Source organism: Cenococcum geophilum, assembly GCF_001692895.1.
Source record: "Cenococcum geophilum 1.58 unplaced genomic scaffold K441scaffold_9, whole genome shotgun sequence".
In the NCBI taxonomy this organism is placed as follows: Eukaryota; Fungi; Ascomycota; class Dothideomycetes; order Gloniales; family Gloniaceae; genus Cenococcum; species Cenococcum geophilum.
Window position 1 is genome coordinate 2060465 of NW_027137567.1, and position 22529 is coordinate 2082993.

At 50.1% G+C, this 22529-nt stretch overlaps 6 protein-coding genes across 6 annotated transcripts; 3 read left to right on the forward strand and 3 right to left on the reverse strand.

Annotated features, from left to right (window-relative positions):
• Window positions 1-286: 286 nt before the first annotated feature.
• K441DRAFT_655504 (actin cytoskeleton organization protein-like protein) lies at window positions 287-2986 on the reverse strand. The gene has a single exon (XM_067647861.1). It carries the CDS (start codon window positions 2962-2964, stop codon window positions 493-495), a length of 2472 nt encoding a protein of 823 aa, XP_067507129.1. The 5' UTR covers window positions 2965-2986; the 3' UTR covers window positions 287-492.
• Window positions 2987-3177: 191 nt separating this feature from the next.
• Window positions 3178-9282, reverse strand: K441DRAFT_694182 (uncharacterized protein). Its single transcript, XM_067652708.1, has 4 exons — window positions 4478-9282; window positions 4333-4424; window positions 4048-4286; window positions 3178-4017 (listed from the first exon to the last, which is right to left on the reverse strand). Exons 1-4 carry the CDS (start codon window positions 9088-9090, stop codon window positions 3340-3342), a joined length of 5622 nt encoding a protein of 1873 aa, XP_067507130.1. The 5' UTR covers window positions 9091-9282; the 3' UTR covers window positions 3178-3339.
• Window positions 9283-9766: 484 nt separating this feature from the next.
• Window positions 9767-12556, forward strand: K441DRAFT_675028 (uncharacterized protein; the record flags this gene model as incomplete). Its single annotated transcript, XM_067650818.1, has 2 exons — window positions 9767-11610; window positions 11803-12556. 2 exons carry the CDS (start codon window positions 9767-9769, stop codon window positions 12554-12556), a joined length of 2598 nt encoding a protein of 865 aa, XP_067507131.1.
• A 921-nt stretch (window positions 12557-13477) lies between these two features.
• On the forward strand, window positions 13478-18316 carry K441DRAFT_366740 (SAICAR synthase-like protein). Its single transcript, XM_067641424.1, has 2 exons — window positions 13478-15898; window positions 16028-18316. Exons 1-2 carry the CDS (start codon window positions 13845-13847, stop codon window positions 18054-18056), a joined length of 4083 nt encoding a protein of 1360 aa, XP_067507132.1. The 5' UTR covers window positions 13478-13844; the 3' UTR covers window positions 18057-18316.
• Window positions 18317-20015, forward strand: K441DRAFT_366770 (uncharacterized protein). The gene is made up of 2 exons (XM_067641425.1): window positions 18317-19095; window positions 19156-20015. Exons 1-2 carry the CDS (start codon window positions 18577-18579, stop codon window positions 19672-19674), a joined length of 1038 nt encoding a protein of 345 aa, XP_067507133.1. The 5' UTR covers window positions 18317-18576; the 3' UTR covers window positions 19675-20015.
• Window positions 20016-20407: 392 nt separating this feature from the next.
• K441DRAFT_685316 (uncharacterized protein) lies at window positions 20408-22389 on the reverse strand (the record flags this gene model as incomplete). Its single annotated transcript, XM_067651866.1, has 5 exons — window positions 20408-20576; window positions 20746-20797; window positions 21705-21810; window positions 21884-21961; window positions 22060-22389. 5 exons carry the CDS (start codon window positions 22387-22389, stop codon window positions 20408-20410), a joined length of 735 nt encoding a protein of 244 aa, XP_067507134.1.
• Between the last annotated feature and the right edge of the window lie 140 nt (window positions 22390-22529).

A 22529-nucleotide genomic window follows, 5' to 3' on the forward strand; every position in this document is an offset into this window, starting at 1 on the left:
AGCAAATTCGCATTTTCCGATTTCTTATTGTTAATGCCCATAACCTCTTATACGCCTTCTCGCCTACTACGGAAACCCCGCAGGCCGCCCCGAATGAACCTGTAATCAGAACTAAATCATCTTAGGAAATTGTTTGAAGGGACAGACACTTGAGTGGTAATGCAGCTTCAAAGAGCTGATTGGTGAGATTTACAAAAACGAGAGACGAGATGGACCCCGGTTAACAAGTAATCGAAGTAGTTTTTCCTTACGTTTCTGAAGGCTGTTCCAGGCAAGGACTGATATCACGCGGCAATGCATTTAGACTATGCTGAAGTTCAAGACTAATCTATTTCTATAGCCCGCCATACTTTTAGGGGCATTCGCGAAAAGCGGAGCGAAAAGCAAGAGAAATGTGCTCACCATTCCACCTTCCTTGTATGTATCGAGCCAGATTCGCCAAATGCAAGTGCCGACCTCCTATGCAATAGAACCTTCTTACAGTAGTTCTAGTCAAGCCATTAGCACCTTCAAAGTTTCTACCCCAATCTGAATCACTTCCTGACTTCTTGAAGTTATAAGCAATTGCTTCAAAATCTCTAAGCCCTCCTGCTTCTTTACCTCCGCCTTCCCTCTTTCACCAATTTCACCAGGCGCGCCAACTACGCTCCTGACACATACCACACCCCTATGCTTGACATCCTCGCTTTCATCCTTACACAGTCTGAGCAAAATTTCCACGCCCCTGTCTCTCTTTAACACTACATCAACCGCCAAATCCCACCCCAAAAGCATCGCCAGTGCGCCACCGGCCGCCGACCGCGTTTGCACATCCTCAACATCTGCCATAGCGAGCAAGATGTGCATCGTATTGTCCGCACGACGCGAGCCATCCGCGAACTTCTCAACACCCTTCGGTGAAGCGACAAGGTTGCAGATGAGCTCGACTGTCGCACGCTGCACTAGCGTATTAGGTGACAGAATCAGGTCGTTTATGAGCTTATCCCACGCGAGGCGGATGATGTCATCTCGTGTTGTGTCGTCTGTGGACGCGAGGTTAGTGAGTGCAAGCAGTGCCTCGAAGGTTTGAAGCAGATTCTGAGTCTTGGCGTTGGGGTCAGGTTCGAGAAGGAAGAGTAGCGGGCGAATGGCGTTCGTGGTTGGTAGGGCAGAAGCGGCGGAGAAGACATGGAAGGGGTTAATGGAGATGAGAATGCGGGCAAGCGCATGGGCGGCAGCGCGATTAGATGCTGGCGAGTAGGATGAGGCGTGCGGGTGCTCTTCAGCGTGGATGTGGTCCCATATATGAAGGATTAGTTTCACAGCACCTTGCTGAGCCATGAGACCTCGGTGTTTTTTCCCCTGGGAGAGTGAGAGAAGGATTTGGAGCATCTGTGAGAGGACGCTAGGGGATGCGCGTTTGCTGCAGGCAACGAGGAGCGGGACGATCCCTGAGTCTAGCACCTTTTTGCAGCGTGCAGTTACGTGGGTTTCGTTTTCCAGCGGGTCTGGTTCGGAGGGTTTGGTAGTGTTTGCGAACGCTTTCAATTGAGCCATTCGCTTTTCTTCTTCTGACTGGAATGGTAAATAAGTAGTCAAATTGACAAAGATAGTTAGACCTCCGAACATGACTGGTTTTGGTGCGGCTGGGTCGGCCATGGTCTCGATAAGTCGTAGTAAGAATGCATGGTCTTTTGCCAATTCTTCCCGGACCTTTGGTTGCAATGATGCATAAGCCAGGCCTTCAACCGAGTCTTGTTTGCTCGAGGTTTCTGTGCTCAACACCATTTCCTTGAATCGTGAGATAAGGTCGTCTTGGTCAACCTTTGCAGGGCCAATAATCTGTGGGACCTGCTCCGAAGGCTTTTCTTCACCCAGCTTCATAAGAATTAATGCAGCCAAGTTTGATCGTTTCTTGTCGATCCCGGCGTCGATGATTTCCTCCAGCCACAGCCTGCAATGCCGACTAATGGCTTCACGACATGTCTTGTCAACGCAGGCTGCGCTTAGGAGCTCTAGAGAAGCTTGGTCTAATCTCTGACTCTTTTTGTTCTGCACAAGAGAAACCAGGCCGCTTATGAAGCCTTCTGTGAGGAAGAGGGCCGCGGCGACGGACGTTGTGATTGGGAAAATTGCTGCAGCCGCCGAGAAGGCTACAATAAGACCATCTGTTGTTGGTCTTGCTACCCGAGAAGTCACGAATTTAGAAATGAGATTCTGAGCAGTGTCCGGAGACAGTTCTAGAATTTTTATTGTGGCTAGTGTGGCCTGACTTCTCAGACTGTTAGGCAGTCGAATATCTAAGGATGCGAGGATAACATCGAAGCCGTCGGAGTCGATGATTCCGTTCAGATGAGAAGCGTGAGCAGCGAGAAGACGGGCAATGCCTTTCATAGCGCGTTCTGGGTGATCGAGAGCTTCTTCCATCATCATGGCTAAGGAAAGTATGAAAGCATCTCTATGGGCCTGAATGAAGGTTGCATCAGACTGCCAAGCGGTGCGATCAAGTAGCACCGCAAATAAGCTGTCAATGCTGTCGTCGCCTCGCTCGAAAAACTGGTAGTAAGTCTCTGTAGGATGATCCTTGAGATATTTAGCCAGGACAGTTTGAGCACTCCGATACCGTAAAAGCTCTCCAGTGACGTGATCGAGGGTGTCGCATTCGCCTTTATAGTCCATTAAAATGCTCATGCTCTGCTCAGCGACTTCGTGCGTCAACTGATGGCCTTTGATTAGCTTCAGCGCCTCTTCGCCGTCATCTTCGTCCTTGCTCTTGATCCAAGTCCTGCAAATTTGGAGGAGCGGGCTTTTACTGTCTTCTTCTCGCAATGACAGCCATCCCGCCTTGACGTGTGGATTTTCTGGAGCGATGGTAGTTGCTTCCCGCAATGCCCGAGCGGCGTCGATAAAATTCCCGGCTTTGACGCTTGCAGCGGCGGATTGGGCAAGCCGCTCAGCTCGTTCTTCTTCCGCAATTGTTGCCATGATAGAACAAAGGGAGAGAAGTGGTGAGGGACATGATTGAAGAAAGGACAATGTGGTGGGTTGATAAACATGTGTCGTGATCACGAGAGAAAACGAAAACCCGCGGCGTTCGCCGTAGTCTCTCACCCCACGCTCTGGATGTTTTCTTCATCATTTAACGCTATTTAATTCTGCAGGAGAACTTCTCTGTCTGTCACACGCATAGCTGAAAGCGTCATGTTTCTTTATGGATGCATAAAACGTATTTTTATCATAGATAATACATGGTCCAAGCGGCCTACCAATAGATTTCGCCTCTCCCACAAGGCACGTACACTAAAAGCAATCCATTATTCCACCAGTAAACTCCATTTCCACGCGCAAAAACTTAGATCGTCACGCCATTTCATCTCCAGACTCGAATGCCTCACAAGCTTTATCACCCGGTTTTGACCGTCTGATAATACCTAAAAACCGCAAACGCTCCCAAACCTCATCCTTTACTAACACATCCCGAGAATCGAAAGGTAAACCGTCAAGTTCTCGTAAGTTGTTGCAGCTGCTCGCCAACAACATTTCGTGCACTCTCCGTCTAAGCCTCGTATCCTCGTCTAACCGAGCCAAGTGCTGTTGGTCTGTCTGTTGGTTGCTCGCGGGCAGAGTGAAAGCCTCTACTTCATCGCTGTGGCTAGATCTACCCTTTAGCGATACGATACGGTTTTCCACTGCTGGAGGGTAGAATCCAATTGTGAGTGGATTGTCCCGGAGGTCAAGTTTGGTCAAAGAGACCTGTTTCGACAGAACAGCCAGATTCTTTCTTAAGCGAGAAAGCCGATTGCCCGCTAGCAATAGCTCGTTGAGTCGCTTGATATTGAGAAGAGGGCGCAGGTCCTTCAAAGCATTAAAATTCAAATTCAAAACCCGAATATTGGGAGCTAGTTGTCCAAAATTTGGCGGCAACGACTGTAGGCCGGACGAGGCCAGCTCAAGTCGCTGGAGGTTCAAGAAATCATGAGGCATTTGAAATGTTGTTAAAAGGTTTGCTGACACGTAGAGGCTACGGATGTCCGAGTGCTGCATCAATATACGAGCAGTTGAGCATACATTTGGAGTTTGTTCCTGCGCCTGCTCTCTCGCCGACAGAGTTCTGAGATACTTCAATCTCTCCAGTCCATTTATCTCGAGTAAAGGATTCTGGTCAACGTATAGGGACTCTAGATTTGGAAAGTCCTTTCCGATTTCAAGAGCCAAGAGCTCATTGTTGCATAGCCGCAAAGAGCGTAAGGCACGGCTAGGAGTGGAGCTCAGGTCAGAGGCCGGGAAATAGCGAATACAATTGTCATCTGCTCAATCAGTACAATTCACTAGCGCAAGAATATCAAGACATACCCAGGTTGAGATGCTCAAGTTCAGGTAGACATTGCACATTCCGTACTTCAATTAGGCCATTCCCGCGCAAATTTAAGTCAACCAGGGATTTCCTACTTAGTTTAGCACACATATCCATGTCGTTGCTGAAGAAATTCAGACTTACAGATTGGCAAAATCGAAGTCCACCTGCTCTATTTCATTGCCTTGTGCGCTCAGATGGATTAATCCATCTAACTCGAGAATACCTTCCAGACTTCTGATCTTGTTGTGGTCGGCTTTCAGGGTTCTCAGGTGCAGAAGGCGGCTGAAACCTTTCAGGCTGTCAATTTCGTTGCCAGAAACATCCAGGTATTGTAGATTCATAAGGTTTCCCCAAGAGGTGAGACTTGTCAAAGCATTATTCTGCACTTTCAGCCGACGTATGGTAGATGGGGTTCCAGTGAGCTGACATATGCCATTATTGGATACATCTAAATCCTCTAGTCGGCAACAAAAGTCGTCTAGCCTGTGTAGATTAGTGAGTCCCTTTTCATGAAGGTCAATTTCATGAAGATCTTCCCAAAAGGGTTCATCTGGCTCAACGTCTTGTAGTGCTTTTACCAGCGCTGCCGTTCCTAGAGCATACCGGTCCTCCACTGTTCTAGAAAAGGACGACCCGTTCCGCTTTACAATAACTCGATCTGGAAGTTCGCATTCGTCGATCTGATTGACAGTGAAGTCTGGCAAGTCACTGAGCATGAAAGTAACATCTGCCGCGCTGCAGGGAGCTGGTGGGGTCGGTAGTAGAACATCCTGGTTCTGGAAATTCCCGGATACTGGCGCGGACACGCCAACAGAAAATCTCATCCGGCGCGGGTCTGATGGATCCTCTAATATTGACAGTTCTGTGTGTTCGTCGATAGGTGGTACAACTCCTGCCCCGAAGGATTTGGCTCCCGATGTTGCGCGCCAAGCTACTCCACGATATGTGGTCTTGGTCTTTGTTCCGGAAGGACGGCCTTCGCGAGATCCAAAGCGGTTGCTGGCGTATCTTCTTCCCTGGCGGCTTTCATCTTCTGTATAAGGGTAATCCAAGCTGATGTCGTTGTCCTCATCGAGATCTTCAGGTCTCTGCCCGGTGAGGCTCATTCGAGAAACGTACGGAGAAGAGAATGATATGGTAACATCCCGAACTCGAGGCCTATTTGCAGCATGCTGCATCCCATTCCGCCCCTCGTGAATTTTTATTTCGTGTTCGACATCGTCCTTTTCCAGGATTGCTGCTGCATGGGCCGCCAACTGTGCCTGAATTTTCTCCCCAGCTCTGATGTTTGCGTCTTGCTCGCTCCAGGAAGTAGCACGAGTTTCAATTCGCGGGCCGCTCCATGCAAAATTAGAAATCTTCGAAGGAACGGAGCTAGTGTCAGTTTGGGGGATTGTCTTTCCCTCTCGTGTTTCGGGCCGCTGTCGTTCTAGTGGGTTTGATTCTGGCGCCATGTTAGAAGCCTCTGGGAGAGACTGCACTGTTTGATGCCTTGAAGCCTCATTTACGGTAAGTTCCTTTATTTCATCCACTGTCAAATCCGGAATATTTCCAAGAGGATCATCCTCGCTCTCATTGGTAGTGCTGATGTCTGCAAATTGCTTTAATCCCTTTTGAGGACTTTTTCTCTTGACCCAAATCCCCTTCTCTCGATCAAAGCTCATCCCAGCTACCTCTTCGGGTATTAGGTGCGCAACGGCTTCCGGAGCTAAAGTTGCAACATGGTCGGATCTACGTGATGTGTTCGTTACAACTGTTCTACCAAAGGAAGACCCAGACGGGTGAGAACCACTACTACCAGGTGCGGATTCGATAGAGTCAAATTTATCCTGAGAAAGGTTGGATCCTGAACGAGCCCTGTTTCGATTCTCAGTAATTCGTATATTATTTTGCTCGATTACGAAACCCTCGTCGTCTGTTTTATGAGTGTCCCTGGACCGCCCAATCCCTAGCGAATGAATAGATGATGCCATAAATTCATCAGAGTCCTTCTCCTGAAATTTGCGCAAATGACTCACTACGCGAGGATCTAGTTCTTGCTGTCTTGGAACCCTCCAGCCCCCAACAGCGCCCTCTCGGCTTGGTGGTCTTGAGAAAGTAAGTGGGGTGGAAGGGATGGACTGGCTGCCATCGTTTTGACTTATAGACTCTGACTCTGATTCTTCTAGACTTCCAAGCCCACTCATGGGTCTGCCCTTTGTTCGTATGAACTCCATTATCTTAACAGCTTCGTCGAGGAAATCCTGTGTCGTAACGGAGCGCTTACGGCCTTCGTCATTCATGCCTCTAGACATTTTCAAGCTGAAAGCAGCAACTTCTCCGGCTACAGCTGTTGCCTGGTTCGTCTCGGGAGAGCTACCGGCAGCCGTTGGTGAGTTTAAGTATTCTTGGATGACATTCAACCTTGGAGAGCTCAGCATGAAAGCTTCAGCTGCCTCGAAAATTTCTGCCTGGATCTCTTCCCGCCGTCTTTGGCTTGGCGTTGGATTCCTTGGCCTCAAAATATGTCTTCGTGCAAGAATTTCTGGATCTGCAACAATGTGAGAGTTGTCTTGGCGGGCGTCTTTTCGTTTCTTCCCAATGACAGATTGCATAGCCGCATGCCTATCTTTGACTGATTCCAACCCTGCTTCGCTCCCATCTTCAGTATCAGCTGCAGGAAGGGTCCTGCGACGCTTGGGCGTGGGGTCCTTAAATGGTGAAGTTGGAGGTCGCTTTCCTTCGGCATTCTCAAGTTGTATTTGATGCAGATTATCACCCTTTTTAGAATCACTGTCTTCCATGTAAGGTCTTAAGGGTTCGTTGACTGAACTCATTGATGAATGTTTCGATGGCTTACGCTTGGAGCTAAAAGTGTCATGGGTGTAAGGCGATGAATGCAAACGGAATCGGAATTGAGGTTGGAAGCCAGGTGGTGCAACACTAGCGGGCGGTGATTGCTCAGAGTCGAAGTCTTCGTTGGCACTGGAACTCGTCGAGGAAAGAAGTGAAAGCTCATCCGGAAATTGATATTGATCCAACTGGCCTTGCCCAAATGTCTCTCTCCTAGAGTCATTGCTCCGAAAAGCCTTCGAGTTTGACGTGATTTCAATTTCCACAGCATGTGTCTTCTGGATCCTTACTTCCTCAACAGAAGTCAGACGATTCTCTTTTCCGAGCTTCCTTGGAGAGCCGTTCTCTAATGTTCGGGCTTCGAGAGAGTGAGAGTGCTGGGGATTGTCTTCAAGCTGGCTCAACCTCCGATGTAGCCTATTGCTTGTAAACGTATCGTGATCGCCAAACAACTTTAGTGGGCTACCAGAGGACCGAGTTCTTTCGGGGTTGGTTAATCTTGAATTCGTATGACGGGAGGGTGTAATAGGTGCTAGTAGTGGAGGACTTGGGGCCTGGGGCGGTACGCCTATATGCCCACCCCCAGGATCGGAGTTAACATCAGGATGTTGATTATCGTTATTCACATTCGATTGTTGAACATGAGAATCTGAGAGAAGTTGAGATCGAGGGGAGGGACTTAATGGTCGTCTTTGAAAGGATCCATCGGCGGAATAACCGCCTCGCTTTGTGGTTACAAATCGACCAACATCGACTACATCTGGCGTGCCAACCGGGAGGTCTTCGGGAAGTGTATCCTCCTGGAGCCTTGCGTATGAAGAACCTTCCATATTCTCCGCCTGCCTGGCATCGCTGACTGGTGGTTTGTCTTTCTCTTCGTGATGGATCCCGAGCTTCTTGAACTGTTCCACCACTTCCGGATTGCTGAAATCAAGTGCTGCGTAGTCAATCCTCCCATCCACAGTGTTGTGTTTCGAAATGAATACTGGACTGAAACTCTCATTTTCTAGCTCTAGCTGTCCACTAACGGTCCGGGAAGTCCCGAGGAATGCCTGATCTGTGCTCGCTTCGTTAGGAATGTTTCCGAACCGTGACCTATGTGAATCCGTTGGGGGATCGGATAATGTGCTCTGTAGGTGCTCTCGCAGGTCATTGTGCCCCTCTGGGCCGCCGTTGCTCGTGGGCCCTAATCGAGATAGTTGGCTTTCTTCTCCTTGAATTTTCTCCAAATTAACTGAACTCTCCCCATACAGATCTTTCGCCTTTGTGTTTGCTGCTTGTTCAGTATCATATTGTCTAGCAGGCCAGGGTGGTGGGCTAGACGGCATCGCACCGAAGCCATCGAGGAATCGCAACCCGCTCTTGGGCTTCTTCGCATTCTGTACAGGAGCAGAAGACGGTTGCTGAAAGATATTTTCTAGTCCCATAGGACTGAACAGGTCCCGCTGGTCGCCGTAGCCCATATCGCCTTTTAATAACCTTCGCTCCCATTCCGGCGTACCCTGGTTTCGTCCGGGTTTTGCAGGCGAGGATCTAGCAGGCTTCTGCTCGACTGTCCCACGATTTACAACAGAATTCATTGAAGATGTCGAGGAATGTGAGAGCCGCGGATTTTGTATGAATTCCGACTCATTCTGGGCAGAAGATATAGGAACAGCAACATTAATATTGTTTATGCTGCGCTCTGCTAGAGCACTTCTCCGCTTTCCAGACATACACTTCTCATTCTGAATAGGCCTGGTCTTGATTGAAGCAAATGAGCCAGAGGTATTTCGGAATCGCGGAAGCCGGCTGCGAGATTGGGTTGTGAGGTCGTCGGAGTTGTGAGTTACTGACGACACCACGGCGGATACGGAACCAGGAGAGGAAGATTGAGGCTGAGGAATCCAGTCCTCTGAGAGGTCGTCCAGCCATGGTTCCATGGTGATGGTGGTGGTGTGGAGGTTGTAGTAAGTAAACGTGGGAGAGATGGCGCGCAGATGTTTGTTTTGATGTTAATGCTTTCCACGGGTGACGGTTTATAAGGGGTAGAGGTCTGATGGCTGTTAGATGTCTTCCAGTTTCCCTGGGTGAGTATCGGCCACGGTTATAGGAGTAAGTCGCGTCAATGATGGTTGGGATATATTATCACGATATTGTCTCCATGATGGTCTGTCGTGCCGTCTCCGGTCCAAACATGCGCCACAATTCTCCCGTAGCAACAAGCGAGGTTCACCCGACATCTCTGCGCCAACTTGAATGATGCCTTCAGAAGAAAGACTGAAGCTCTAACATTCACCAGTCTCTCCTACAGTGTATTTGACTAGACTCCCGTTACTCTATGTGTGCTGTTCACTCTGGATTGTCAATTTAGATATGCTTTTATAATTCAAGCCCGTGCCGTCCCTGATAATACCTTCTCCTAGTCGAGGGGCAACATGAAGCTACGCTCGGATTCAGTACACGCATACTCCTTCAATCATATGAAGCAAAGGTCAAACCTTAACAGTTGGATCACAGCCTCAAGCGCTGCATCAGACAGGAACACGCACATTTCTTGTATGATATGGGAGCTTGTACATTCTCAGATATTCCAAATCCCGGATTCCCAGCTTTATAATGGGAGCCTTCGTCCACCGCCACCTCTCATCGGATGTGGTCTACGAACAAATACCTCCAAACCCGTCCGAGACTCTTGTATTAGGTTCCGACGACGAGTGCGAACTTGAGCAACGTGCAGCCAAGCGGCTAAGAATCGAACGAATCGCCACACAATATCTCCATGAGACTACACCTTTAATACTATCGGCAGCTTTGAAGGGGCCTTTAGACAAGAGTTGGGGAAACCCCTGGGCAAGAAATACTGTTTTTGATCGATACAACCCTGCTGGCAGGGCGAAGAGATTGCGGGATGAGATACTTCGCCGGCGTGCCAGGGATAAGGCTAAGCGGAGGGATCGCAGGCGTATGCAGGAAATCGAGCTGTCTCAGAGGATGGCTGAGTTACGAAAGGATGGCCCTGGAAAATCCGTAGCTCAACCCGTCGAAGCTTATGGTGGGATTGGCTTGGAAAAGCATAATTCTAAGCCGCATCATTCGGCTGTGAAAGTAAACAGCGACTATAACCCTAACAATCGAACATCGCGGCGCGAACCTAGCCTAGGAAGACCTATTGCTCAAGATGGGAAGGCACTCTTCAATTCATACGCCATCCCAACTTCAAGGAAAACTGGGAGAGGCACAAATCAATGGCTAAGGTGCCCTAGAGAATCTGAGAATTGCCCTGAAATGCCCCTTAAATCTGCTGCAGGTGAGGGGGGTGAACGAGCGTCGGACGATCGCTTAACACCTTCGAAATCTCCAGACCAAAAACCTCTCGAAAATGACTCACACCGGCAAAGTAATGACGAGCGTACAAAGTTTGGACTACCGAGAGACACGCACATGCCTTCCACAATTCTCAAATCAGCTGTGCTCGATAGAGTCGACCCTCGTATCCACAGAGCAAGCTTCACGCCAATCAATCGCCAACCTTCAATAACTGCATCTGACTCCATACCTGTTAGTGAATTCGCATTCTTACATAGCGACGAAGAGAATTGGTCAAGCTTACAGGAAGCGAAACGGCTGTCACAGAGAGCAGTTAAGAAAGCTTTAACCCCAGCACCTCAACTAGATTCCAGGTACGCTGACATAAGCATAATGAAAGGCTATCAATCCGCCAAGAAGCTGTCCCGCAAAGGTGCGGAATTGGCACTTGCGGCTATAGGTCAAGATGATAAAGATTTTTCGCCATTGAAGACCGAAGTACAACATTCTGCAGAACGGTGTGTGAAAATCAAGACATCAAAGCCCAAGGCCAGCCGCGCTATCCGAGGAACAAAAAAGGCCAAAATTAAAGGTCAAGGGACGGAAGCCAGAAAAGAAGAGACACCGCAGCAAATTCCTCACGATCATTTGAACGATTCCAATGATGATGCATCTACTCGCAGTCTCAAATATCCACACCTCGCCTCTCCTACTCCTGCTTCGTCTTTAGGGTTTGTCTATCGAAAGGTTGGAGCGAAGGACGCAGAATTGAACCAGCCATTAACAGCCGCAAAATCGAAGGTCCCGCAGAAGAGAAGACCGCGGTCAATGACGTTTGAGTCATCCCCGACGAGCCTTCGAACTTCTATTTCCAGGAAACTTGGAGGGATGGACGAACACGACATAGAGATTAAGAAAAAGAAGGCAAACCCAGCCGTAGCCAACTACACCTTACTCGAGAATGATCAGATGCTTCTCGAGCGAAACACTGTTGATAGAACTGCGCATTGCATAGGTGTCGGTGACCTAGGTGAAAGGATGAAAACCCAGCCACCAGAAGGTAGTGGAGAGCTGGCCGCATCAACAGATGATCACGCTGAAGTATCTAATGAAGGAGAAGCAGTCGTTGTCGAGGATGGCCTAATTACTAAGAGGTATTTATTCATCCCTTTCCGCTGATCATACTCACTTTTAGATTATTTCATGACAAAATTTATCCTGTTCGCTCTCTTCTAACGTTTAGCCACTAGTGTTACATCCAAAACTAGCACTTATCGACCTTGTGAACAAGTGAGTGGTCCAAGCATACCGGACCATCAAGATCCAAATGCCTACTCTCTCTCCAGTCGAGATCTCTCCACGCAAGCAGCCATGGTGATGGCACGCCGCGAGTTTCAGGAAGAGGTTGGTTCATTTATACACGAGATTAATTCCTTGCCTGATGGCTACACCGATACGCCGACAGCTCAGGCGAATAATATGAGCGTTACCGCCATCACGCCCTTCCATGCCTTTAATACTGAATCAAATAACTTGGTTGTTAACCAGAAAACTCGTGCTGAGATGCCGATGAGCACTCAAGATCTTTTTAATGCAACTTCACCATTTGCGTGGAGTACGGCGAGGAAGAAACGGCACCGTCCAAGCTTCGTTTCTCTTCAAGTAGAGACTCGAGAAGATTCTGAGGTAGAAGGTAATGATCTCAAGTGGCGTCTTTCTGATGACGAGAGAAGACATGTCCAGACTTTTGAGAACGATGATGATACTGCGGGAAAGCCAAACCCTTCTCAAAGCGGTGGACGATGTGAAGATGACAACTGTGGGGCAGTTCGCTCATCCGCTCAAAGTCAGTCTCTCATCAATCGATCGCCTCTCAAAGAACGGAACATAGGGACAAGTTTCCATAATTCATCGAGCTCGCAACCCAAGCCCTCCCAGTCGCAGGTAACAACCTTCTCAATAACGCCTAGCGGGCCTTTGAAAGAGGTGTCTTATCAGGACGGGCAAAGATTGCTGGCTGACATTGATCTGAATGCCGAACTGGATTTTGCGGGATCATTCCTCCAAAGTTGGGACACGGACTCCCTAATTCGGAAATGAAGAGAGGCATATCAGTCACGTGGGAGTCCTAGGCGTGCTACTTTGGGAATATGTGTCTCCACACTGATATCTCATGTATACATGCTTTTTGTGTTTTGTTTTGCGGCGTGTCCCAGCCGCAGCACGGGGACCAGGGCTTGGCAGGCGTTTTACTCGCTGCAGCCGCATATTTCGTGTTGTTGATGGATTGAGAAGCCTTTTCGGTTCGAACGTGTAGTTTTGATACGGTGGAGGCTTTTAGGGCTAACGATACCTTGTACAGCTGTAGTTGGTGTAATGCATGTTGTCAAGCTTTGGAGCAGGGCGGGGCAGGCAAAGGAAGATAGTCATAAGGTAGCCACGGCATGCCGCAACGTGTCTTGAAGAGAGCAAATTCTGACATGAATTAAGCAGAAGCCAATTCGGTTTACTTTCACCCACCGCAGTGTTGACCGTGACAACACGTTATTAATCCCGCTTGCCTCATGCGAGCTTGGGTCTATACGCCGTACGGAGGATGAAGCTTGAGGCGCGGGAAACTGCCCCCTGGGCCGAAGCGTCCAGACGACTCGCATGGACGCATTGAGTTCATCAGTTGGTGCAGCGTTCCCAGCGGTTTTCGGGATAGGCCCTTGTCTTTGCTTTGCGGTGAAGAGGCCACGTTTTTGAGTGATTGGATTTCAATGACTTGCCGCGAAGCCAACCAGCTCTCACACATGGCCGCGTATTCTGCTGCATCGAGCCGGCGGAAGGATGCTTCAGCGATATTGCAAACTTGAAAGTAGGAAGACCGAATCAAGCGCTGGGTGGAATGCCGTAGTTCTGGCTCGGGTTAGGTGGCGTGTTCGACGGGGTGGAGGAGGTGCCGTACCTACTATGTACTTTGCAGGTAGATGGCTATGAGTAGAGGCAGAAGAGGGTGCCGTGGGTGCCTTTGGGCGCTGGAGTCGCTCAGGGCACAATAAGATCCAGCGTTTCTTTGAGGCGCGCCACACACACACACCACTGACCCAACGTCAGAGCGCGCCGGGAATTAANCCATGGTCTCCCGTTCAAATCCTCCCGCCCATAGCACAGGCACTCCCAGCAACGTGGAAGCGCCATAAGTCAAAATTCGCCCCCCCTTTACCAGTGTAGCATTGGCACGCTCGCGGCCCAGCTAAGCCTTATCGGATCCGCTCCCACTCGCTCGTCGGCTTTTTGTGTACTTCGCGGCAGGTCTCGAGGGGAACCTTCATCGTCACTCTCTCGGGGAATTCCTACCATACAATTAGCCACGCCCCGTCAATACCTGACCAATGTCGACTCCATGTCAGCTGTCTCCTCTGCCTCGAAAAATACCTCACCCTCCCCCCCGGTGAGGTCTAAAGCGATCCCCAGCGATCTACGCAATCATGTACAACAATCGTCCACCCACGAGGGTGCAGAGCTGACCCCGAAGAGTCTCTCGCAGACTGGCCGCTCCAAGACTGCTCCTGTTGCCCTCCATACTCTGTGGACCTCCTTTATCGACCAGCCTCAGCTCTCTGAGCGCGACAGCATCTTCGCAACTACCTACGTCCTCACCGACAGTACTACATCTTCTCCTTGTCTCCCACCCCGCCCGGAAGGTGCTATCGACAATGAGCCAGAGGAGAGCCTTCCCGACATGGCAGCGTCTCCAATTAGGAGATTGATCGAACCTCCTCTGCTTCGCCAGCATCATTCTTCATATTCTTCGTCCATTGTCTCCCCGCCTTTCGACCACCACCCTCTGCCTGAAACCATCCGCCACGATATGCAAAGCGGCCCGAACCTACTTTTTCACAACCAGCGCGGTATCTTCGCGGCACACGTCAACTCTTACGGCTCACGCTGTACCGGCATGGATCACGCAGACATTGACAACATCCCCCCACCTTTTATGAGCCCCGTCGACTCTCCCGTGCAACGCCCTTCAACGCCCCATGACAACGACTCTAATGAAAACGCCTCCAAAGAGTTACTAGCGGACAGCGATGAACGCCTGAGGTATCGATCGTGGCGGGAAGGAGGAGCTACATTGAGTGGTGGTGGTTTAGCTGGCGCTCATAGGAGCAGAAGTGGGGAAAATTCCCATGTCGACAAGAAGATTGAGGCTACTCTGCCTAATGTAGAGCAACCACTTGCCGTAAGGAGCCGAAAAGCAAGCCATTACCTGCGGCTTTTCAAAGAAAATGATGCTGCAGAGGGGCAAAAGAGGAGGGAAGAGCGAGTTAAAGATCGCCACATGGCGGACAAAGGGGCTCGCGGCTACCAGGAAGATTTCGGTGTGGTATCAGTGTCCGACAACGCCTCCGTCGATAATACAATAAAAACTTCTCAGCATGCACAAGCCTTACACAAGAGATCTAGCGCAACCAGTGAGGATATTATCTCACCGGAAACATCCGCTAGGTGCCAAACTACGGACTTGGGGGAAGTTGTTGAGGCTGATACTAAAGCTAGCACGGGAAACGTTATCAAGGGGGAATCAATGCAGAAGTTTCCCTTAAAACTATTTGAAGAGACTCGAAACCATGACAACCTTACTCCAGGTGCTGAACGAGGGACATCATTCTCAAGGAGTTTGCCTACGGCAGCCTCTGAAAAGTCTAGAGCATCTTCTGCCCGGGCAAATCCAACTTCTCCGCTGCGGGACCTCGCCGAGTACTTCCCAGTCGTACGAGACGAAAGCGAGGAGCCATCACCGGCATCTGAAGATGAATCAGAGCGGGAGCACATCTCATCGGCGCTGTACTTCCCTCATCGCCAAATTTCCCCTGAGCAGTTAGCAGCAGGACAGGAAGTTCGCAAGGCAGAATTTGAAGGTTCACGGAAGAGGAAGGCAACCATCACGTCAGCAGGCAAAGTACCTAAAGGCTGGGATGCGGAAAAGACTGTAAAAACTCCTCAAGAGGTAGAAATTTCTCTGCAATCCCAAGATGAAAACCAATGTCTGCATGGTGATCTCCAAGCAACAGCTTCATTGTCTGAGGATGAGTTCCAGAAACATATTACATCACCAACTGAAGCTCCAGCTTCGACTTCTGAATCTGACTATGAATCTCTAACGGAATCGTTGCATTCCTTTCATGGCTATGAATCTAGCGCAACTGATGATATAGGATCAACACCTACTGCGGCGCCGATTCGGCAAACAGAGCGTAATGCGCATCGCAACAATCGACCACAGGCTCCGCTTGGCGCAGTTGAACTGAAGCCGTACGACCATCAGGTAGGAGGCCACACAACGGTCTACCGCTTTTCTCGCCGAGCAGTATGCAAGCAGTTGAACAATCGAGAGAATGAGTTCTATGAGACGGTCGAGTGTCACCATCCGGAGCTATTAGCGTTCCTGCCAAGGTATGACCAATTTTGTCACCCTTTCCATGGCCTCGAAGCTGAAACCTCAGCAAAGACGCATTCGCCTTCAACGACCGCCGCCTCTCATGGTATGTATGTGGGCTAACGTTATGCTATTTCTTTTTGTAGGTATATCGGCGTGTTGAATGTAACGTATCGTAAAGCACCAAAACGGAGAAAGACAAGTCATGACCCTAAGAAAGAAGCGATAACGCAAAATACAAGTTTTACGCAGTCCACTTCGCAATCGAATGGAGGGAGCGAGGCTCTAACTTCTAATCGTAGCTACTCCCAGGCATCTCCTCGTAATGATACTAAAGAGGAGCTGCCGAGAGTGGTCAGTCACTCGCAACACAACATGCCCGTTCCCCAGGTGATATTTGAGAATAATAGACATATCATACCTGACAACTTATTCCGCATGCCTCCTCGTTCGAGCACGCCAGATCCTTATCCCGGAAAATCCTTCTTACCACCTCAATTTCATCGACGCAATCAGAGTGATATCGCACTGACAGCATCGTCAGAGAAGAACCTTTCACGTCCTGTAATGCGACAGCATTCCAGCTGGGGTGTCACTACAATCAACACGAAGTTGCAGGAAGAGGTCCTCAGACAGGTGTTTGCTCCGCCGCCAATTCATCATCGCCCACGCCACGGCCACCAACATCACAGTGTTCCTTCTAGAAAATTAAGATCTGAATCGAATGGGATTGCAGTGTCTGCCCCGCCTGGTCGGAGGAACAGCGCGGACGTAGTTGAATTACATGCGCCATTTACTGAGGAGTCGACTCGCAAACAGGTTCTTAAAGCCGAAGCCGAACGTCACTTCCCGGGAGACGAAGTGGATGAATTGAAAACCCGCCCATTGGAAGAGTTTCCGCAACATTTTGACTCAGACAGCGAGGCACTATTTGACATGAACAATAGCGGCTTGGAACCGCCCTCGTCCCCTGATTTTCTCCCTCGGCGCCGTCACTCTGGCGGTGGTCTACGGCGAAGGCCTTATGATGTTGACTCTAGCCGAAGGAGCAACTTGGAGTACCACGAAGAAGAAGGGTACGGAGGTGACGGCGAAGATGAGGTTTTTGCTATGGATGAGGATATGAAAACTCGGGCGTCTCCCCTCAGCGGGATACGTGAAGAGGATCCCTCGAGCCAAAGAGAACCTCGAATGAATGAAGGCACCATGCTGCCAGCTCCCGTGACGGCTGGGCCAAAAGCCAAATCCCTAGATCTCTCGCCCAAAGAGCCTGTCAATCCTAAACAAGCTCAGCTTCAGCCCGATGAACGTGTCCAGCACTTCCTGCTTCTCGAAGACCTTACGGCCGGAATGTCCAAGCCTTGCGTACTGGACCTCAAGATGGGAACACGGCAATATGGCGTCGAAGCCGACGACAAGAAGCAACGGTCTCAGCGGCGCAAGTGCCAAATGACAACGTCTCGCGAGCTCGGCGTTCGTGTATGCGGCATGCAAGTCTGGAACATGAAGACACAATCTTACATTTTTGAAGACAAGTACTTTGGCCGTGACCTGAAAGCCGGCAAGGAATTCCAGGATGCGCTAACACGATTTTTCTTCGATGGCAACGGTTATACTTCTGCTACACGACATATCCCTGTCATATTGGAGAAGATCAGCTCGCTAGAGAATATGATTCGAGGGTTACCTGGGTATCGATTCTACGCTAGCAGCTTGCTTATGCTGTATGATCGCGGTGATGGCGAAAATTGCGAGAAATGGAAGGAAAATTCAACGACACCAAAGCCGCCAAGTCGCAGAGCCAGTGGAGACAATGCGCCTCCTGCAGAAAGTGGCCCCACTTCTGCTATTAAAATACCAACCACCAGAGGCTCTGATATCAAGCTCAAAATCGTAGACTTTGCCAACTGCGTGACAGCTGAGGACGCTCTTCCTAACTCAGTCCCTTGCCCTCCAAAAGATCCAGAGGGCGTCGACCATGGCTATCTCCGCGGCCTACGTAGCTTGCGCTTGTACTTTCAACGTATCTGGCGAGACATCAACGACAAAGAGTGGGTGGAGCGTGGGGAGGGAGAGGGCATGGCATTGGGTGGGAGAGGTATCGGGCTCGGGACGGTTGGGAAGGCATGGGAGGATGCTCCCGGCATAGATGACAGCGGATGGGTGAGTGTTTAAAGTCGAAGGCGAATGAAGGCATCACAGGGCAAGTATAGCATGATAAGGCGGCATTGGTCACGGCGTTTGGCTCCAGGTAACTTAATTTTTTTCATTCATATCCGCACAGCTCCGTTGTTTTCAGAAGAAATGCTAGGGGCGCGGCGTTAGGGTATCTGGAAGAAAAATTGTTATAAGATTCGGTATCAGATTGCGACAGACGGCCTAGCGATGGCCGCCTTTCTTTAGCGTTGGTGGTGAGGTACAACAGGCATGTTCTGAACCGAAGCGCTTTTAAGGCCTTTCTAGTAAATACTTGAGCTGAATAGAAGAGAGATTATATAGTAGGCGAAAGCGCCACGGAGTGATATTGGCATTGCTAAGTGTTGAGAAAGAGATAGGAGACAAGGGGCTGGAAGAGCAAAGACATCTAGCTTGTGCCTGGCTCGTACCCAGATTCTCCTCTGCCCTGGGGTGATCAAATTCCTCTGAGCAAGGGAGAAGGATATATGATATTATGACGCCATAATACCATGATGCCATGATACCTACCTTCATACTTCTCTGCATCCACCATCTCCGCTACCCGGCTTTCCAGCTCTCCGTATCCAGTTATTTCGGTGCTTCCGGTGCCTCCGGTGCTTCCAGTACTTCCACTATACGCGCCAACCATGTCCTTCGTGCTTTCCAATTCAATAAGACTAGCTACTCTCCTGGCCTGCACTCTCACCCCACTCTACTTCGTCTCATACGAGTATCAAGCCCAGAACCAACCTTCCCCGGCCCATACGTTTGGAAATTGGACTTCTCACTAGCTGCGCCATGGTTCACAGAGTGCCGACGACTTCGCAGAGAAATAGGTGCAAGCCCATACTGCGGCCCTTTCAACATTACTCCCATCCGCGATGATTGCGACAGCCAGAAGACGTGGAGATCCAATCCGATTCTCAACCTCGACGATCCCAATGGTAGCATTGGAAACATCCAAAGCAATATCCTCGATTTCCTATTCCAAACCATCACCACTGGAGGCTCTATCGTGCTGTCAACGTTCTTCCATGTAAGTCAAGCCGTCCGGATTAACAGTACATACGACTGGGCTTATACGCTGACCCTAAAGAACACACACACAGAGATCCACGACGGACCTCAGCAACTTGGCCGACCACCGCGTGACGCTGGGACACTTCGTCGACACATCACACTTCCTCAGCACCATGCACGCCGGCTGCCCGCGGATGACGATACTCCCTCTAACGCCGACCTGCCGCATCTCGACGGCATCTATGGCCCCATCAGCATGCGCGCGGACCTGTACCCCGGCGAGACGCCTGCACGCTGGGCCCGCCTGCTGGGCGAGTGGCGCGCCGAGCGCGGCTTCGACCCGGCCGCCCAAACCTCCGTCAACCTCTTCCGCTGCCTCTGGGAATTCGACCTGATGACCAAGGCCTATCAACTGCGGCGCTGGGCCGCGCGCTGCAGTTCCGCGCCGACGTGCGCCGGCTCGCCGCGCTCACAGTCTACAGACTCGGGCAGCGGTTCGCGCTGGCCCTGGACGCGCGCGACCGCCTGCACCGCGACGCGTTCGTGGAGGCGCGCCTGCGCACCAGCGCCGACGCCGAGAAGGCCGGCTGGCTGAACGACGCGCCGGGCGGCTTCGACGGCCAGGCGGACGCGCACCTCGCGCTGGCCGCCGCCGCGAACCTGTCCGTCATCTGCGTCGCGACGGGCAACGCGGCGACCTGGCGCGCTTCGCGGATAAGGCGTGGGAGCAGCGCCGTGTCAACTTCACGTTTAAGGCGGCGCTGCCGACGGGCGCCGATCTCGACGAGCTGACGTCGTGGGGCCAGCAGGCGCTGGTTGACTACGAGGTGCTGCTGAAGTGCAGCCGCTTTGGTGGCTTCACCAAGTGTAGCTGTAGCTGGGATATCGCGATTCGTAGGAACTTGGTCAGGCAGGAGTGGAATAGGATTGAGGGCGTTGAGGTCAGGGAGGATCCGTACAAGGTTCTGCAGGGGGAAGAGGAGGTGGCGTTTGATGATGGATTGAGTAGGCTAGGGGGGCATGATGGGTGGCATGAGATGAAGATTTTGAAGGGGATGTGGCCATGAGGGGTATTACGGGGGATTATGGAGCTTAGGGTATTTAGCAGTTACGTATGAGGTACTATCTTTATACCCAATCCTTGTGAGCGCCATATCTTCTGAGAACCCCTTACAAGAACTCAACACGCTTAATATATAAACCAACAAGTGTGGAGTTAGGCTCCTACCCATCATCCAATTTATTCCAAATGTCTAGGTGAGAGGAGTTCTACCCATATGTTACACATTACACCGCAATTCTCCAACCAGATTTACACTCAAGCTCCTTCAAACCACCATCCTTTCCCTCCTCAAATTCTCCTTCATGCGCTCAAAGCATTGTCGATACGCTACATGTACCTCCGGCACTGTGATTCCGTACTCCTTCAACTTAGCCTCCAACTTTGTCGTATCAAGCTCACAATTGCTGCGCTGTGCTTTAATTACTTTGCCTGCTCTTCCACAGTAAAATTCTTCCACGTAAAGGAAGGATCCAGTCATGCATTGTCAGATTACGCACTCCTTGCTGTATAGCTGGGTTTGATTTTGAGGCGCGCAGACATAAGGGCGAGGGACAGAACGGCTAAAGGAAAGCAAGGAAATCAGACAGGCAAAAAATAAATCACTCATTAATGATCTCCTTATACAGCGCTAACACCTCATTGTGGCTGATAGCGCCTATTTAATAAAGAGACTATATTTAGCTATTAATCAATTTAAAAAGCCAACTGTCCACTAATCATAAATCCAGCCTTCCAATGTAGAGCCATAATAGATCTTAAGTCCCACGCAACGACCCACGTTTGTTCCGAAGTACTATCAATAGGGGTCTCTAATGCTTTTGTAACTGTAAGTGATAGAAAGGATGGCAAATAAGCGGGGAACTTACGCCGCAAGAGGAGCAGGAGCAGTCTGCGCCACAATTGCAGGTAGAAGCCCCAGAACAGCCGCAGTCTCCCATTTTAAATAAGTTATAATAAAAGAGAAGAACTGATAGGTATTGTAGGATTCGGTTTTGAGAAAATTGTCAGGAATTGTCAGCTAGTTGCGGTAGAGGAACAGGTTTTCGCGAAGCTTCGTTATCGGGGTCGTAACGGAAGTATATAGGCGAGGAGGGAAGGCAGGATCTTAGGCAGATTTTTATATACGTCGAAGCCGCATTACAAGTGTTCTAACCAGGCCCCGCACAAGTCACTAGGCGTCTTTTAGTAAGGATCTCGCTGGGGGTAGACGCTAACAGCCAATAAGAGGGCCTTTTATTCGCTAAAATTAGGCCTAACAGCTTACCCCGCATCCCCAGAGAAAACCAATAGTATCCCTTAACCCGCCGGCGTCCTCCGTTATCGATAAGACGATGGTCCGTGTGCATGGAACACCAAAAGTTCGTCAATCTAGGGCTCTTTATTGGCTAAATTCTTATCGATAACTGAGAGCCAGAACCGGCGGGTTAAGGGATATCCACGTTTCGCTTCGTATGGCTGTCACGATTCTGCAGGCGGGCGGCCCGTATATACCCGTCAGCCAGCGTCACCGCGCACGGTAATAGATCCGCGAGAATAGTGTTCGAGTTCAGGATGCCGATGACGCGCGGGGTAGGAAGTAATTTTAGTGACAAAGTTGTGTGGGTGCAGGTTGTCGGAAACCGGCATTCGTAGGCGCAGGATTAGCATCTGCGGGTAGAAGCGCATGATCTGTGGGAATGTGAGACATCTTGCGATTAGAGGTGAATGGAGTAGGAAGGAAGCGCACTGAAATTGGGAGTACCTCTTCGACCCGTGACTTGGTGTAGGAGTAGAAGGAGCCGCCGAAATTGAATTGGCGGGATCGGTTTCTACGAAAGGTCTATCACGGGCCGGTGCTCGGTGTCATAATGGTAGATGCTGTGGGGTCCTATCAGTACCATTCCCTGGTGCTAATGATTCGAGGTTCAGCATACCAACCAGTCGCAAAACCGTCAGACGGATGCCGCGCAGATAGCAGCGATCAGCGAGATTCAAAGTGCCAATAGCATTGCTTCTGATCGTCTGCTCCTTGTTGTCTTCGCACCAATCAACATTCGGGTGGCCTGTGCAACCAGCACAGTTGAGCATATTGGTCGGCCGGATACGATCAAGAACTTCTTCGACCTCCTCGCGGTTCTCCATGCGGACTGAAGTGCAGTGGACAACTCCGCATTCACCTTGCAACAAGATTTCAAGGCGGCCTGCAATCCATCCGTCTGCACTCCACATTAGAAAGATTAGGTCCTTCAAAGTTGGAATCAAAGGCATTGTAGTTGTATTAGTGTATGAGATTCCTAAACACTATGTCGACAAGATATAACAGAGGTTGAGGAATTTAATAATGTTAGCCATACAGTAAGGAGTTAGCCTTGCTTATTTCTAGTAAGGGCTGTGAAGTAGTCTTAACC